This window comes from Diospyros lotus, chromosome 6 (genome assembly GCF_014633365.1).
Source record: "Diospyros lotus cultivar Yz01 chromosome 6, ASM1463336v1, whole genome shotgun sequence".
NCBI classification, from domain to species: domain Eukaryota; kingdom Viridiplantae; phylum Streptophyta; class Magnoliopsida; order Ericales; family Ebenaceae; genus Diospyros; species Diospyros lotus.
In genome coordinates, this window is record NC_068343.1 from 18,119,063 (window position 1) to 18,136,266 (window position 17,204).

General features: G+C 40.0%; 2 protein-coding genes across 3 annotated transcripts in view; one reads left to right on the forward strand and one right to left on the reverse strand.

Moving 5' to 3' along the window:
- Window positions 1–4,435: 4,435 nt before the first annotated feature.
- LOC127803451 (calmodulin-binding transcription activator 3) overlaps window positions 4,436–17,204 on the reverse strand; it is a 37,590-nt gene continuing 24,821 nt past the window's right edge. For both annotated transcript variants that reach the window (XM_052339676.1, XM_052339675.1), the window contains exons 9-13: window positions 7,981–8,535; window positions 7,183–7,871; window positions 6,407–6,974; window positions 5,949–6,272; window positions 4,436–4,851 (exon numbers count right to left, since the gene is read on the reverse strand). In XM_052339676.1, coding sequence (XP_052195636.1) covers window positions 4,738–4,851; window positions 5,949–6,272; window positions 6,407–6,974; window positions 7,183–7,871; window positions 7,981–8,535 — 2,250 coding nt within the window. In that variant the 3' untranslated portion in view covers window positions 4,436–4,737. The remainder of the gene's footprint in view (window positions 4,852–5,948; window positions 6,273–6,406; window positions 6,975–7,182; window positions 7,872–7,980; window positions 8,536–17,204) is intronic.
- Window positions 13,993–15,669, forward strand: LOC127803452 (uncharacterized). The gene is made up of 3 exons (XM_052339678.1): window positions 13,993–14,528; window positions 14,609–14,727; window positions 14,824–15,669. Exons 1-3 carry the CDS (start codon window positions 14,006–14,008, stop codon window positions 15,325–15,327), a joined length of 1,146 nt encoding a protein of 381 aa, XP_052195638.1. The 5' UTR covers window positions 13,993–14,005; the 3' UTR covers window positions 15,328–15,669.

The window sequence follows — 17,204 nt, forward strand, 5'->3', positions numbered from 1 at the left end:
CCCATGTTCGTATGAAGTTGCCACGTAATTTCGATGAGTATAGGATACCGAAAAATTGACTCAATAGCAGTTATTAGTATCGAATTGGTTGTAGGGAATGCCTCGGAGTGAAATTGTCTAAGAAAAATTACATGGTCTCGATATACGTTCTGAGTTAAGATTTATGGTATCAAAAGAAATCGAATCGGGAACAGTTTTCGGTACAGCTAAAATACAGCTACTAATTAGGCTGTAAAACCGAATCGTTGTAGGAGACTCCCGAAAAATCAACGGAACCCTAGGGGGGCTCCGATTTTGCGTAACAAGCAATCCTTCAGCGATTTCGGGATAAAACGATAGCCCAGTGAGGACACTGGGGCGAAATCGTCCAAATCAAGTAACTTTAAAGTTATTAATTTTGCATTTTCGGTATCGTAATGACAATTAATTCAGTGTTTGTGGATATTATTATAATTAGAGAATTATTCTAATAAATTTAGGATTAAAAATGAGATTTAAATATATAATTTTTAATTTATATAGTACAATATATAACTATATATATGTATGCAAACGTGCTGTGCGTGCACGTGAGTGATGGCAGCCAGCCATCTCCATACTTCATGTCATTTCCTATTAGAAGGATTTACACACAATGGCCGCTTCTGCAAATTTTGGAAACCATTGCACGCAATCAGCCACGCCCTGTAATGGGCCACGTCTCTACAATATTTGGTTAGATTTGCACGCTAAGAGAAATGGGTAGAGGTTGGCGTTGGCTATAAATAGATGAGAGGTTTGAGCAGAGCCTGAGCTTGAGAAAGATCGAGATCGCGAGAGAGCTGGGATCATGATGGCTGGCCGGAGAGCATCAAGCGGCTGCCATAGCCGCAAGTCCAAGCTTCCAGCAAGCTCGGCCATGGCAGCCGCTGCCGTTGCAGCTGGGTGGCTGCGCGCAGGCCGTCAGCGGAGGCGGGGGTAAGCGGCAGCAAGTCCGGCGAGGTGTGAGCAGCAGCCGACGAGGCTGGTGAGGCCGAAGGCGGCCAGAATGGTCTCGAGCTCGCAGCAGCTGGGCAGCGAACCCGTGGCGGTCGCGAGCAGCAGCTCGCAACGGTGTGTGGTGCGGCGGTCCGGGAGGCCGAGGGCTGCTGGCGGAGGCGCGGAAGCGCTGGCAAGCGGCGGCGAGGCCAGGATCGCGGGGGCACGGCAGCTGGTGTGCGGGCAGAGGTTGTTCACGCAAGAAAGAAGAAGAAAATGAGAAGAAGAAGAGGAAGAAGAAAAAGAAAAAGAAAAGAAGAAGAAAAAGAAAAGAAGAGAAGAAAGAAAGAAGAAAAGGAAAAGAAGAAGAAAGGGTTGCTGTGCGCGCGGATGCTGTGCAAAACAGAGGAGGGAGATGATGAATAGTAGAAGAGGAAAAAAAAAAGAAAAAAAAAAGAAAAGAAAAAGAAAGAACAAATAGGAAAATAATGGGAAAAATTCTAGAAAATAGGAAATTAGGTTTTAGTAATATCCCGGAGATTTTGGCGAGAAAAATGGCTCGGACACGCGTTTCGAGAATATGGCACGCATACCAAGGAAATCAGAGATGCTAAGTTAAGGTGAGTAAAATTTCCTAGAAAATTCTAAAAATTTCAGAATATTATTTTATGAATTCTCGTAGTGAAATATTTGAGAAAATATTTTTTATATTTAATTTGGGAATTATTGAGGGAAAATAGGAAGAAATAGAGAGAAAATTATAGAAAATGCCAGAAATTATGAAAAAATAGGTTTTAATGTTTATTTAAATAATTATGGTGATTAGGATACTTTGAGGCTGAAGTTGAAGAGATTGGTACAAATTTTGAGGTTGGCACGCAAATCGAGACAAGGCATGGATATTGAGGTAGCCCGATAAGCTTGAGAAGGTAAGTGGTACTCCCTAATTAAAGTTATTTATGGAAAATGCTTGGTTTACGTTCCTCAAAAATGTTTTCATCATATTGACATGCTCTGATATGTATCCATCACGTAGACTACATACATGACATGACTATGAAATGCATGAATACATGTTGATATCGTTGATCACTCGCATTTGAGGCCGTAGGGAGTACGAACTGGCACCGCTACTTTACCAAGGGTGCACCCATACACCTCGGCTTCGAAAGAGGGGGCCGCAAAAATGGTATGTAGCATGAGGAATGCAGTTGACACCTATGATAAAAGATATTGCATACACCCATGACATAGCATTATGTACCCTTACTTAGATGATTCATCATCTAACTTGGGTTTTGCCCCTAGACTATTCAAATGTTCCAGGTGGAGATTGTAGCAGATACGAGGATAAATGAGGCATGAAATGGCACTTAGCAGAGTGCACGAAGAGTAAAATGTATGTAACGTAGCCCCTGTATTTAAGTTTTGCTACTTTAGATTCTGAACGTTTTGAGGAATGTTGGAGATGTAAAAATTTATTTATGATTAATGTTAAGATATCAGGTTTCGATCTTGCTTCTGCATTTGATATGTATAGTGATTCTCTCTCGAGATTAATAGATGGGAATTCTGGGATGGATTCGAGGTATGATGTGATTGTCCCGGAATTGTTCCAGGTTATAAAACGCGCCCGAAAAAGCCAGGTGTTACAACCTTCTTAAAACGGTTCAAAAATTTGATATGGCTGAGTGTAAAACTATTAAAGTTCCCTTAGCTGGACATTTTATATTGTCTAAAACACAGTGTTTATCATCTGAATCAGAAACTCTTAAAATGGAAAATATACCATATGCAAATGTAATAGGGACCATAATGTATTCCATGATAAGCACTAGGCCAGACCTAGCATATTCAATATCCCTACTTAGTAGGTTTATGTCCAATCCTAGAAGAATTCACTAGGAAGCTATAAAATATGTATTTAAATACATTAATGGTTCATTACATGTCAGCTTAAACTTTGAGAAAAGAAATGATACTCTTGACCTAGTAGGATATGCAGACTCAGATTTTGTAGGAGATAGGGACTCCCGTAACTCCACCACAGCATACTTCTTCACATTGGGTGGTAACTGCTTTAGTTGGAAGTCACAGATGCAGCCTGTGGTTGCCTTGTTTTTCATTGAAGCAGAGTATGTGGCTATTATTGATGCTTTTAAGGAAGCTATTTGGCTTCAAGGACTGTTGTGGGAAATCAAGCTTCTACAATGTAAGGTCAAGGTATTTTCTAATAGCCAGAGTGCTATTCATTTATGTAAAAATCTTGTTTACCATGAAAGAACTAAACATGTTGATGTAAAATATCATTTTGTAAGAAATCAAGTAAGTGATGGAACTGTTGTAATTCTTAAAGTGCATACTGAGGATAACCCAACTGATGTTGAAACAAAGGTAGTGACTGCAGCTAAGTTCAAGTACTGCTTAGGCTTGCTGCATGTTGGAGTAGGTTAATTAATCAACCTGCTCGAGCAATGAAGGTGAGAATATGAGCATGCTGCACATAATATGAGTGTGAGGTTACCCACCTGCTTGATGCTTCAAGGTGGAGATTGTTGTTTTCGTGTGAAGCATCAAAGAGGCACTGTTTAATTGCGGGAGCTGGAAGGTCGCATAGGCAACCTCGGGCTGCCTTTGGCGCTCAATGGATGGCCACGTGGCAACCATCCGTGCGTTCCAGATGGTGCCTATCTGAGCCTTCCATGCTGAGATATATCGTGTTGCACGATTAGATCTCAGCCCTCCATTTTACTTTATGTTGCCTCATCTCATCCGTCAAAGATAGCTATTTATCTCTCTCTTTCTCTCGGGATTTGAAGCGGATCTGATATACCCCGATTTCGCCATTGACAGAAAGAAGAAGATAAGGCCGAGGATCAAAGAAAGAAAAGGAGAGGAAGAAGGTAAATCCTTCGAGTGTTTGTCGTTTGAGGTAGCCTTGTGGCTTCCCTCGTTTTGTTAGTAAAGTTCTGTACAAGCTCTGTGTATGTATGATTTTTTCTCTGGTTTGATAGTTGTGCCCTAATTTGTATTAGTGATTTTGGATGATTTTGTTTATCAAATCAGTATTGTACGAAGTGTTTTGTGAGCTTCTTCCGTGGGTATAATCTATGTTTCTCATATAATGCAGTGAACTCTTCTCACCAGAGTTCGACGCGAACATAACCTATTTAGGTGAACCACGATAAAATCTCTCATGTTTTTTACTTTCTGTTTTTGCATGTTTGTTGTTTGTGTTTATTTTCAATACCAATTATATCTCTGTTGTTAGGTTAGAAAGGGCTCCAGTGGTATCTATGTGGGTGTGCATTTCTGTATTTTTCGCAACAAGACTGTGTGTGTGTGTGTGCGCGTTTCTGTATTTTTCGCAACAAGACGTGTGTGTGTGTGTGTGTGTGTGTGTGTTGGTTTTTGGGGGGTTTGGCGGAGGGGGGTGTTTGGGATTCTCTTCATACAATCCACACGAGAATGCAAAGGGTTCAGCAAACCAAATATTTTAAGCCTACATGCTGTTTACATTACTACAGTTAACGGATTGCTTGCTGCACAACCCCACATGTAATCACAAATATGCAGATCTATGGGGACAAATTTCACACTAGCAACGCAGCCCGAGCCCTGTACTGCAATCCCTGACCCACTCTTACATATAAGTAGATCAAGTAGACGGAGTACAAAATTTACAGATGAATATCAGTCCAACCTATTTTTACAGTCCTCCAGTCAATTGAAGCAGATGTCAAACCACATTTGACAAGAAGCAGAAGGGTGGTGATTCTGTCAAGTTGCTGTTGGCATGAAGGTATCATCATCCAACAATGCGTCAATATCAATCAGATCTTCGTCAAAATAAGCTGTCTCTTCTGTGTTGTCTAGAACCCTCTCATCCACAGCCTGCAAGAAGTACCGAAAAGGAGAAAGTACAATTTCAGTAAGGAAATCATGTTTAAGCGAGAAAATTGATGTCTCAGTATGCAAACAACTTGATGCTAAGGAATCCACTCAGGAGGAACATTAAGTCATCTAAAGGTTACTGATTATAGCTGTCTTTGTATCCATATCTAAGCTTGAAGACAGCTGTCTTTGTATCCATTCTCCTTGAGCTGGAATGCATAGTTGATACATTTCACTGAATGGTCATTTCCAATCCCAGGAACATACATAATTCCACATAAGATACATTCTTGTAACAAGTATTTATTCCAGTGGAAATAAGGCCTTGCCATCCTTTCTCGTGCTGTGTGCATGAACCAAAATGACAAAACTCGGGTAGAGAGATTACTATTCCTTCGGATACGTATTCTAGCCTGCATAAGCTTTACCAATGACTGCCTTCTGCTTTTGTTTTGTTTTTCACTACAGGTAGAACTGACAAAGATGCATAGAGACACTAGCTTTAACCAAGTATTAGCTACAAAACACGTACAAGAGATGAAGGCCTTATGAGTGGAACAAAAATTGAACAAAAAAATTTACTCAAGTTATCTGCATGCCGTTGTACAAGCACATAAGAATATTTATTTTCCTCCCATTTCCTGTTCCTTGGAGAATCCTAGTTCAAAACATAGCATAAGTCTCTTGTTTCCAGACCGATCTAGAATTATACTACCAAGTCCTAGTGGTGTAGGACTGAATAGTAAATTTTAGGAATTAGTATTGTTTATTTTATTTATTTAGTTTGTTTCCTAATTTCTTTTGATTTCTTTTAATATCTTTTTGTGCCCTTTAGTTATTAGAATCCTAGTTAGATTGGATTAAGAAATCCTACTTGAGTAGATTTTTATCTATTAGTTGTCTATATATAGTCTTTTAGATTGTAATCGAATTTAACTTCTGATTTTTGACATTGATTAATGATATTGGTTTGAGTAATCGGGATTACTATTGTATTTTTGTTTCAGGTTCTGCATCACCTAAGACTCCAAAACAACTATATATTGCATACTCTTCCTGGGAAATACAAAAATGAATGTGTGTCAAAGTAGAAATACCTTGGCTTCCTGCATCTCAGTGACAACATTCAGCAGCCTACGGTATTGATCTCTCGCTTCTGGATACTGAACCATGGACTTGACCCTTGCAAGTGCCTTCTGCAACCTTTCTTCTGTTTGCTTCCTGCCTTCTTTCAAGAAATCATAATCATCCTCCTTAGAGGATGTACCCACGATGCTAGACCCTTGAGTCGGTGCTTCTTTTTTAAATCCACGCAAACCACTCCCTTTTCTTCTCCACCGCAAAATTATCTTCTCTAAAATTCCAACAGACCAAATTATCTTTCTATAATTCTTCCTCACCTGGTGTCCTCTGACATGGGCCTATCCACCAAGAGCAAAAATTGGTATTCAAAAACAGAACTCAGGGAGTGATATGCATGACAGCACATAGGAAGAAATAGTGTGTGTGATAAAAATAGTGAGAAACTTTGCAAGGATGGAAAAAATTATCACACCTGAATTTTCACAATTTGCTCTCGGATTGTCAAAAATTCTTTTCTGCCCTTCCAACTACGGAATTTATTTTGTATCCGTATTGCCGCAGCATGTGCTGGCACCTCATGTTGTCCGAACCTGCTTTTCTTAAGAGCAACAAGTGAAAGGGCACGCTCTTCAGACAATCCAAATTTTTCATCACCATATTCTTTGATCTGCTTTCGTTGGAATGATTGCACCCTAAAGACCTGATGAATTCTATCAGCAGCTTGAATAGCATTACATACAGCAGCCAATGAGTCCTTCATAGAATCCCCATCACTGACTGGAGTAGCAGTCCGTTCTGAAACAGTGAGTACAGCTTTTAACCCAGAGCTTTCTCCAGCTCCAACCTCAGAACCATCCTTAAGCTCAAGTGACCACAGATGAGAGCTCAAGGCAGATTCTGCAAGAAAACCTGCAATCCCCTTGTGCCCTTTGCTGGAAGCTAGATCTGCAGGTGTTTGGCCAGAAAGATATATGGGAGTTGGATCTGCCAATGCTCCAGCAGCTGCACCTTGCGAAATGAGGAAAGCTACTGTCCGCTCTCTAGAATCACAAAGTTTGAGTAAGAACATAACTACCAAATACATGAAAAAAAAAAAGAAAAGAAGCATTCTCAATAGTTAAATGAAAGTGAATTCAAGAACAGTGTATATAATTGTCTTGTGCACAGAAATGAAGATGACATAAGAGTAAGAAACACACACCACCAACAATAGAAAAACAACTAACAATAAAAATTCAAGGCCTTTACCTTCCACAAAAGGCTGCCCAATGGAGTGCTGTCCACCCATTCACATCACGGAAGTTGACATTTACACCTGCAGCTAGCGTGGGTGGAATAGCCCAATGATAACCAAGTGCTGCTGCAAAATGTAACACACCTTGGCCTTCCTCATCCAATACATTAGGGCCTTTTCCCCCTTCAGCAATCTTCTGAAGGAGCCACATATGCAGCTTCTCCTTCAGTAGCTTTTCAAGCAGCTGCTCCTTGACTTCCTCCACAGAGAAAAAATCTTCTGAAGTAAGCTTTAACATATCCTCCCACCCATTATCCTCTTTTAGTAGAGAACTGATTTTCCTGCTCAAATGGGACTCCTCGCCTGGAGTACTTGGAACAGAACTTGGGCCATTGGCAGATTCTAGAGACAACAATTTTCCAAATCTCATACGAAGAATAATTTCATTAGTGTAGATATCCGGAACATCTACATCTTGATTATTGTCAACTCTGTATTCAAATTCTCGCACTTCACTGCATGCCAACCTATTGGAGCAAGTCACGTAAAAAGGAATCCTCCCAGCCTTGTGTAATGGAGTATGGCAACGAAGTACACCATCTGCTATAACCTCTGCAGGAATTTCTACTTCTCCAAACATGCATGACCACTGGCACTCCTCCACTTCTTTTTGACTCTTCAAAAATTTTCCCGTAATCAAGACCTGGATGACAGATGCGTGACAAGATAATAAGACGATCATTCATAAGAAATAGGTAATCTATTGATCACTTCCCATTGCATAACAGGAAGCGCAAAAGATTATAGTATACCTTTATCTCTGAGCCTGCATATGCCCAGTTTGGTGAGAAGTCAATAATGCTGAAGAGCTGGTCCTGAGACAGAGAGGGACCTAGCATGTAGGTGTCTAATTGTGGGGCAATGCTGGAATCATCTCCTCCATCTTCTGTTTCAACAGCCTCCCAGTAAGTTCCAGAGCTGGACTGGATATGTGATTCATTTACATCCCCCAATTCCTTGCTCATCCATCGGTCAAAGCTATCAAGCTTCTTCAGACCTTCTCTTAGTAAGCCATCTAACAAAGGCTGTTTCAATGGAGGATTGTCTGCTTTTCTCTCTTCTGTCAGATTGCTTTCTTCTGATTTGAGATCACTTACTCCAGGATATGCAAGCTGTATCCTGGAGTCCTTTTGTGCATTATAATTGTTCTGCTCAGCAGGATATGAATTGCTGGGCCCCCCAGCGTTCAGCAAATCCACAGGGTTAGTGCCTTCCCCATTTATCCCAGTGGTAAGACGATATGCCGAGTCTGGCAACTTCTGATCCATAGGCCACTTCGATATGTATGGATAACCACCTTCAGAATTCTGTTTGAGAGTAAGTCAAAAGGCTGAATATAGATATTCAATTCAAGAAGGCAAAAAACAGTATTACAACTTGATGTGATAAAATGCTTAAATTAGTACAATATTTTCAAATTGGCAAGTTATACAAACACTAATAATATAAGTTAAGAGATTAAACTATCAACAAAAGGTAACTAGTGGAATAACTTCGTTAAAAATATACTTTGCACGCTGAGCATAATAAAAAACGTGAAGAAAGATAGTACCAATGTGCAGTGATTCTCCTAGTCAAGATAATGTCTGAATTACTTCAATGTTGAAATTACATGGATGAAATTACATGGAGTACCAATGCGGAATTTCCAAAATATACAAACTAACTTCTGGTTTTAGAAAAGCTACACTGACTTCTCCCATCAGATAACGTCAGTTCACATAATCATCATATACAATAACAATAACCACATGCCTTAATCCCATAGGTGGGGCCAACTACACAAACTCTAGACCTCCAGCCATCCTATCCATGGCCCCGTCATTATATTCTATGAAAGTTTTCATACAATGACAATTTTGATTTTGTCCTTAAGTTCTAAAAATGTGATTACTCAATAGAGTACATGCATACACACAAATAATGAAACATCACTGCCCAACCCTTTCAACCTCACTCTTGTTCGAGTCCTGCTGCTGCTGCTCCTGTGTACTCCCCCCAAGGGCCGATGGACCTTACCCCTTCCTATAAGTGTTTTTTGAGAGGTATGATGGATCAATTAACTATTTACTACTTCATTGTACAATGTACAGTGGCTGAAGAGATCTGGGGAGCTTCTATCTTCTTCTTCTTTTTTTTTTTTTTTTTTTTTTGTGCCTGGGGCTCAATCCATTTCAATTTCATTTCTGTATATAGTGGGTGACACTAATATCAGTGATGGATTTTTGTTTCCTCCTCTTGGTTTGCTCTTGGGGCCAAGCTGTTCAAAAGCCAAGACAGAGTTAAAGCATCATGTCAGTGACCATCCTTTGAGTTCAATGGTACATTTGGCATGAAAAAAAGGGTGATTTTTCTATGTTATGAGATAAATTGTCCAACGTGAAATGTAAGTACAGTGGAAAATAGAAGCACGGAAGACACAACATTTGGCCCTCAAAATGTCTGGTTATTTCTACACCAGATGGGGTTTTCATAATTCAGACAATTTGAATCTTGAAAATCCTAGTCAGGAAGTCAACATCTGGACAATGGAAGATCTGACAGGTTTGGAAGTTTCTTCAGAAATTGAGGCTGAGGCCAGGGCAACTTGGTTCATTGGGAGAGCCTTGGGTCTGTCTGCTAAGGATGAGACTGGTGTTTTAAAGGCTATTATTGATCGTGGTTCAAGAGAAGTGTGCTGCTATGAAGTGAGTGGGGTTTTTGCTAGCCATTGAATTTTCTTATTGTCATAGGATCACATTGCCTCTTGTTTTGGGTCTTTGGCTATATGGATGATGCCTAGTCATTTTCTAATTTTTCTACTTGTTGGGATTGGAGGCCTTCAGTTATTGTTAAAGCCAGAATCTCGGAAAGGGCAATTTCCACTCAGCAGATCTGTTTCCACAGAGGGTGAGTCTTATCCTGGGTCTAGTGCAACTTTCAATTCGATACGGTGGCGCATGAAGATTGAGTCCTAATGAAATTCCGCTCTTAAGCTCTTGATGCTATGGTCCCTACTTTTTCCTTGGCACATGAACTTTGGCTGGAAGTTCTATTTGTTGGTTTTGGGCAGCCGCATTTTGATCAGCCTAGCATCTGGCTCTCTTTCTCTTTGATTGCAGCTTTATCAGCCTTTTGGGATGTGTTGGTTCTAGGCATTTTTTTATTCTGAAGGCATTATGGTTTTGAGTTTCATTTCCTTTCCTAGTTTGAGGTCTCTGCTGCTCTTTTTTTTTGGCCGGGGGGGGGGGGGGGGGTTGGGTTGAGGTGTTTGGTTACAGTTGTTGGCGTGTTTGGTTACAGTTGTTGGCAGACCTTTTGGTGTCTTTCAGTCCCATCTTGGAGTTAGTTTTGGTTTTCTTCTGGTCTGTAATGGTCCTCTTTAACTTAATCTAATAAAAATTTAAACCTTCTTTTTAGAAAAAACAAAAAAAAAAACTTGAAGATTAAGATTATTCCAGGAAAAACTCAGACATCTCAGATCAATTTGAGGATGTTACTCATGGAATTATCAGGATGGTTAAAATGGAGAAGTGCTTCCAACATCTTATGCAATTGTAAAATCTTCGTAAAGCTAAAAGAGAAACTTAAAGCTATAAGACCAATATGTTGAATGACAATCAAGTATTAACATGTGCAAAATAAAAGCTACCTGAGTCAATAATGCTATGCAAGATATGTGAGCAAACAAAAATAAGATGTGAAAAATGCATCTAAGATCATTTGGACATGTGATATGAAGACCAATAGACCATGGAGTAGAGTGGATAAAGTAAAAAAAGTAAATGAAGACCAAAGAAAATTCAGTGGCCAGTAATAGAAAGATGATTAGCCGACCCCACCTAGTGGGATTAAGGCTTGCATGCTGCTATTGTTGAACAGGAAATTATTAACAAGCTAAATACATGAAACCGATCAACCTAATGTGATTAAGGCTCAGTGTTTTTGCACCAGCTGGCATGGTGTTTGGTCATCTTCTGTGAAGTATTAATAGATTAACTGCCAGCCAAGTGCCTACATAATATAATTTATTTTTCAACAAAGATATCAAACGATTCTTAAACACATCTAGGACAGCCAAATAGGTTTAATGACAGATATAAGATGCTAAGGATGTAGTTCCCTATCAGAAATATTGTGTTTCTCCTCCAATAGTGCTTCCCAATCAACAAGGAGGTCACTGATTGCCGTAGGAGTCAGGACTCCACATCTTAAAGGCTGGCTACAATTGCATAATGTCACAGCCTGGGGGCATAACTGTAATTAGGGGCAGGATATACTTGTAATTAGTTGATATTCTGAGGCTAGTAGGACTCCAAGCGCATATAGCCACTTGGCCCTAACTGCCGAGAGAGGTGGTTAGGAGAATACTCTAGAGATGTAACTCTCCTATAAATAAGATGAATGCATGAGAATGGGGATCATATGAGGATTAATACCACCGATCTTTTCCCTCCTAATTCTCTCTCTCTTCTTTCTCTCTTCTTTCCCTCTCTTTCTCATGTTTGTCTTTCCTGCCTATTCTCTATTCTTCCTCAATTACAGAAGAGCCTCCCCATCATAGTTATCAAAGGCGCGCCTAGGCGCGAGGCGCCTCGCCTTGGCCAAGGCGAGGCGGTTTTGGCGAGGCCCTCGCCTTGCGCGCCTAGGCGCTGAGGCGTGAGGTGCGCCTAGGCGTGCCTCATGAAACTGAGGTTTTCTACTTAAATCTTGCAGCCCAATCGCGCTTGCCTCTCCTCCCGACTGCATCCAGCCGCGCTTGCCTCTCCTCTCCAGCTCGCTCCTCACTCCTCCCGACTATAGCATCTACCGTGCTTGCCTCTCCTCCCAACTCGCTGCTCGCTGGCCCTCGCTGCTCGCTCACCCTCGCCCGATCTTCCATTCTTCCTCTTCCTCTCTAGCCCTAGCCGAGCGGCCGCGCCTGCCTCCTCTCTTCCTCTTCTCTCCAGCTCGCCCTCGCCCGATCTTCTTCTTCCTCTCCTCTCCAGCTGCGACCCCCTCCTCTCTTTCTCTCCAGCCCCAGCCCGATCCTCCTCTTCCTCTCTGCCGCGCCTGCCTCCTCTCTTCCTCTCCTCTCCAGCTCGCTGCTTGCTCGATCTTCCTCTCCAGTCTCCAGCCGCGCCCTTTCTTCTATTCTCCTCTGCTGAGTCTGCCCACGCCACGGTCTTCTCCTCTCTTCCTCGCCTCTTCTCATGTGCTCTTGAGCTCTTCAAGTTGAAGCTGCTAAGGGCCTAAAGCTGCCGCCGCCGCTGCCCACATCTTCTCCTATATTCATAATTTCATATTGTAAGTTCTTTAGTTGTATTTTATTTGTTTATTTCTTGCATTTTTGCTTAATTTATTTTGCTGGCAGCTGGTTGCTGAAATTTGCTTTTAAGTCTTTATAATTTATTTCTATAATTAGGATAATTTTGATGAAATTGACTGTGTTGCAACAACCCAATAAATGTCGTCAACCACTTCCAAAACGGACCCGGCATGGAATTATTTTGAAGCTGATCCTAATGATAGAAATACCACCACATATAAATTTTGTCGTAAAGTAACAAAAGGTGGTATATTTCGGGCGAAACAACATCTTGTGGGCGGTTTTAGGAATACTAAAGCTTGTCCAAAATGTCCTCCATCAGTAAAAGAAGAGATTGGAGAGTACATGCAAAAGAAGAAAAATAACAGGGATGAGCGAAATATAGCATCGTTAGATGATGATATTCAATTTGGTGAAGGGTATGATGATGATGATGATGAGCCGCTGCCTCAAAGTAGAAAAAGACCCAATGTGTCTACCGGAAGTGGAAGCGATACTAGTAGTATTGGTAGTGTTAAAGAGCCAACACAAAAAGGTCCACTTGATGTTTTTCTTAAAGACCCAGAAGTTAATGTGTTGAAAAGCAAGGGCAAAGGAAAGCAAACAAGGTTGGGTGAGCATGATTTTGCAAAAAAAGAGTTAAGAGCTCGAGTTTGTAGAAGCTTTGCACGATGGATGTATGATGCAGGCATTCCATTCAATGCAGTGATATATGACAGTTTTAAAGTATTTATAGAAGCAGTTGGTCAGTATGGTCCGGGTGTGAAGCCGCTAGTTACCATGAAGTCAGGGTTCCCCTTCTCAAACAAGAGGTGGAAGCCACTCGTGAAATGATGAAAGATCATGAAGAGGCGTGGGCCAAATATGAATGTTCCATTTTGTCAGATGGCTGGAAAGACAAGAGGGAAAGGACATTGATTAACTTTTTAGTCAATTCTCCTAAAGGAAGTATGTTCTTGGAGTCTGTTGATGGTTCTAGCTATTCAAAGACTGGGGAAAAGATGTTTCAATTATTAAGTAAATGTGTGGAAAAGATTGGAGTAAGAAATGTGGTGCAAGTGGTCACCGATAGTGCTTCAAACAATGTTTTAGCAGGTATGAAATTCATTTTTGTAATTTGTATTATGTTTATAAATAGAACAATTTGAATATTCATTAGATATTTATTATTTACTAATATCTTGTTAATTTCACTCTAAATAATAACAGGAAGATTTTTGGAGGCAAAATATCCTACGTTGTTTTGGACACCATGTGCAGCGCACTATTTGGATTTAATGTTGGAAGATATTTTCAAGTTACCTAATATGAAGAAGACATTTGAGAGAGCTGTTATGGTGAATAGCTATATCTATACTCGTTCGGGTCTAGTAAACATGCTTAGAAGGTTTACTGACAAGAAAGAGTTGTTGAGGCCTGCAAAAACACGGTTTGCAACTGCCTGTATCACTTTGGGCAGGATGTATAGTCTGAAAAGCAACCTTAGAAGGATGTTTACCTCCGAGGAGTGGATGACAAGCAAGTGGGTAAAAGAAGCAGGGGCTAAAAAGGTTGTAGAAGTGATTTTGATGCCTTCACTTTGGAACAATGTTGTATTTGCTTTAAAGGTGGCTGGTCCATTGGTGCGTGTATTGCGCTTAGTGGATGGTGAGAAGAAGCCTGCTATGGGATACATATATGAGGCCATGGATAGGGCCAAAGAAGCGATTGCTAACTCTTTTAATGGGGATGAAAAGAAGTATGCACCCATTTTTCAGATTATTGATAATCGATGGGATGTTCAGCTTCATCGCCCCTTGCACGCAGCTGGTTGGTACTTGAACCCAGAATATTTCTACAAGGCTGAACGTATAGATCCAGAGATCATGACTGGCTTATATGAATGCATTAGAAAGTTAAATCCAGATATAAAGGTTCAAGACCAAATTGATGCTGAGCTTTCGATGTATAACAATGCAGATAGGTTCTTTGGAAACTATATGGCTATTAGAAAGAGAGCTGAGAAATCACCAGGTACACATATATATATTACATTATATATATAATCATTCTAGATAATAGATAATAACTAACCCATGAATTTTATTGGACAGCTGAATGGTGGGCTTCATATGGAATGTCAACACCCACGTTGCAAAAATTTGCAATTAAAATTCTTAGCTTGACTTGTAGTTCATCTGGGTGTGAACGTAATTGGAGTGTGTTTGAAAATGTAAGTGCATTGTACATATACACTTACAATTTTTATTAGTAGTTGGTTTGTTTCATGTAACTTATTCTTAGTATGTTTTTGCATAAATTGTTGCAGCTTCATACTAAACGGAGAAACAGGCTTGATCAACTTCGTTTAAACGACTTGGTGTTTGTGAAATACAATAGAGCATTGAGGCGTCGATATCAAATGCGTGATACCATTGACCCTATCATATTGACCGACATTGATGAAAGCAATGAATGGTTGACTGGAAAACTTGATGAGGAGAATGATAAAGATGATGAAACTGTTTTTCCAGATGACATTGGGGATGGGTTGACATGGAGTAATGTTGCTGCGGCTGCAGGAGTTGGAGAGCCTAGTTATCAATTTAGAACTAAACAAACTCGATCACAATTGGGATCAACTTCGGTTTCGACTTCAAAGCGGCGAGTAACTCAAGAGATTGAAGAGGAGGAAAGTGAGGCAGGGACCGAAGATGATGAAGACTTGGAAGAGGGAGAAGAATTGAGAGATGAAGAAGAAGATGAAGGGGTGATTGAAGGGGATGATGAAGATATTGACCTTGATGTTGATGATCTCCTTGATGATGATTGATTAAAAAACTTTTTTATATTGATTGTGGACTTGTAGTGTTTATGTGTTTGTTTAGAACTTTGCATTATAATTGGTACTTGGTAAAGTTTAAGACTTTAAGTTTGAACTTTGATGATGTTTCTAGTTTAGAATTTGCATGATGAATGAATTAACTTTGATGTTGTTAGTTTATAGAATTTGAAGATAATGAATCATGAATGATATGAATGTGTTATTATTGATAATTTGATAGTTGTTTATGATTTTACAAGATTTTGAGTTTTTTTCCTAAAAGGTGCGCCTCGCTTCGCAAAGGCGCGCCTCGCCTCGTGCGCCTCGCGCCTCAGGCTCCAGGACCTTTTGCGCCTCGCGCCTTTCAGAACTATGCTCCCCATCAGATTTGAGATCTAACACATAACTTAGTACTCTCCTTGAGATCCTTATCAATCATGAATAATTGGTATATACAGAAACACAATGGCAGCTGTGTCAACATTTCCTAGACCAGCTGATGTGGATTATGTCCTAATGATCAAGAACTTCTTGTGTCGTAGGAAATACAGTTTAGTGAGTCATACACTAAAATCCCAGCTTTCAGTGAGTTCCTCTCTGTGTGTGTGTGTGTGTGTGTGTATCTGGTTGGATATATTTCTCATTGCTCAAAAAATGATTTATAGTTGATCTTGACTTTCTCTCATTTTTATCCTCCAGAAGTAATTCCCCGTCACCTCTTCTCCCTTCCCACCTTTTCTAGTATCCACATCTGCCCTGTAAAGTAAGCATTAAGTTGTAAGGTTGATGCACACAGGTTATTCTTAATTCCTTAAAAACAAATCGACCTTACCAAGTGTTCACAGCATAGTTCACAAGGAGCCAATCCATACAGTTAAGAAAATTAGGTCATTAAGTTAGCTGGATGAACTATTGCAATCTAATCTTGCAATTTATCCCATTAATTTTTAATTAGCACTCCTGCAGGAGTGCTTACAGGAATTGTTTAGGGCAACAGTCAAAGAAACTGAAATTGTGGGATTCTCACAGTGACGAGCGCTTTCACAAGCGATCATGATAGTCTACCACAAAGCATCCCTCAATAACTTCATGCAAGCATCCTTTTTTTGCTTTCTTCTTCTTCAGAGGTAGGTCACAGATTCAACTTGTGGAAATAGCCTTTTTGCAACACGCGCACAAAAAGCAAGGGGAACATGGCATACAAATACAACCCTCCCCCAACACTTGCAAAGTGGGGATCCTCCTCCATTGGGATAAACCAAAGGTGTAGAAAAACCAATTTGATTTCATGCCTGGTAGGGTAATAATGGAAGATATATATTTGTTGAGGCACCTATTGGAGAAGTATAGAGATAAACAAACAAATCTATATATGGTGTTTATATATACAAGTTAATAAAGATGCACATCATGGAGTAGAAACATGTGTTAGAATATGTAGAGAAGATATTGATACTTTTCCAATTGCCAAGAGATTATATCAAGGATCTACATAAAATCCTTACCTACTTGCCCTAGTAATGAATGAACTCACTAAGCATATCCCAAGTAGAGATGCCTTGGTGAATGCTATTTGTTGATGACATTGTATTGTTGGATAAGACAAAAGAATGTGTGAATGCTAAGTTCGAGATATGGCAGAACACTCTAGATCTAAAGGCTTTAAATTAAGTAAAAATCAAATATATAGAGTGTAAGTTTAGTTAAAATATAACCACGGATGATGTTATGGTAAAAATGGTAGATTGTCATACCAAGAAAATATTAGTTCAAATATCTTGGATCAATCATCCAAAAAAATGAGGAGATTAATGAGACTGTTACCCATAAAACTAAGGCAAAATGGACAAAATGGTACAGTGCATCTGGTATTTTATGTGATAGTA

Bases quoted from the DNA above. Each gene is read 5' to 3' on its own strand.
- LOC127803452 (XM_052339678.1), top strand. From the start codon at position 14,006: ATGTTTACCTCCGAGGAGTGGATGACAAGCAAGTGGGTAAAAGAAGCA. The intron at 14,529-14,608 runs GTACACATATAT...TTTATTGGACAG, and splicing joins GAGAGCTGAGAAATCACCAG to CTGAATGGTGGGCTTCATAT. The intron at 14,728-14,823 runs GTAAGTGCATTG...AAATTGTTGCAG, and splicing joins ATTGGAGTGTGTTTGAAAAT to CTTCATACTAAACGGAGAAA.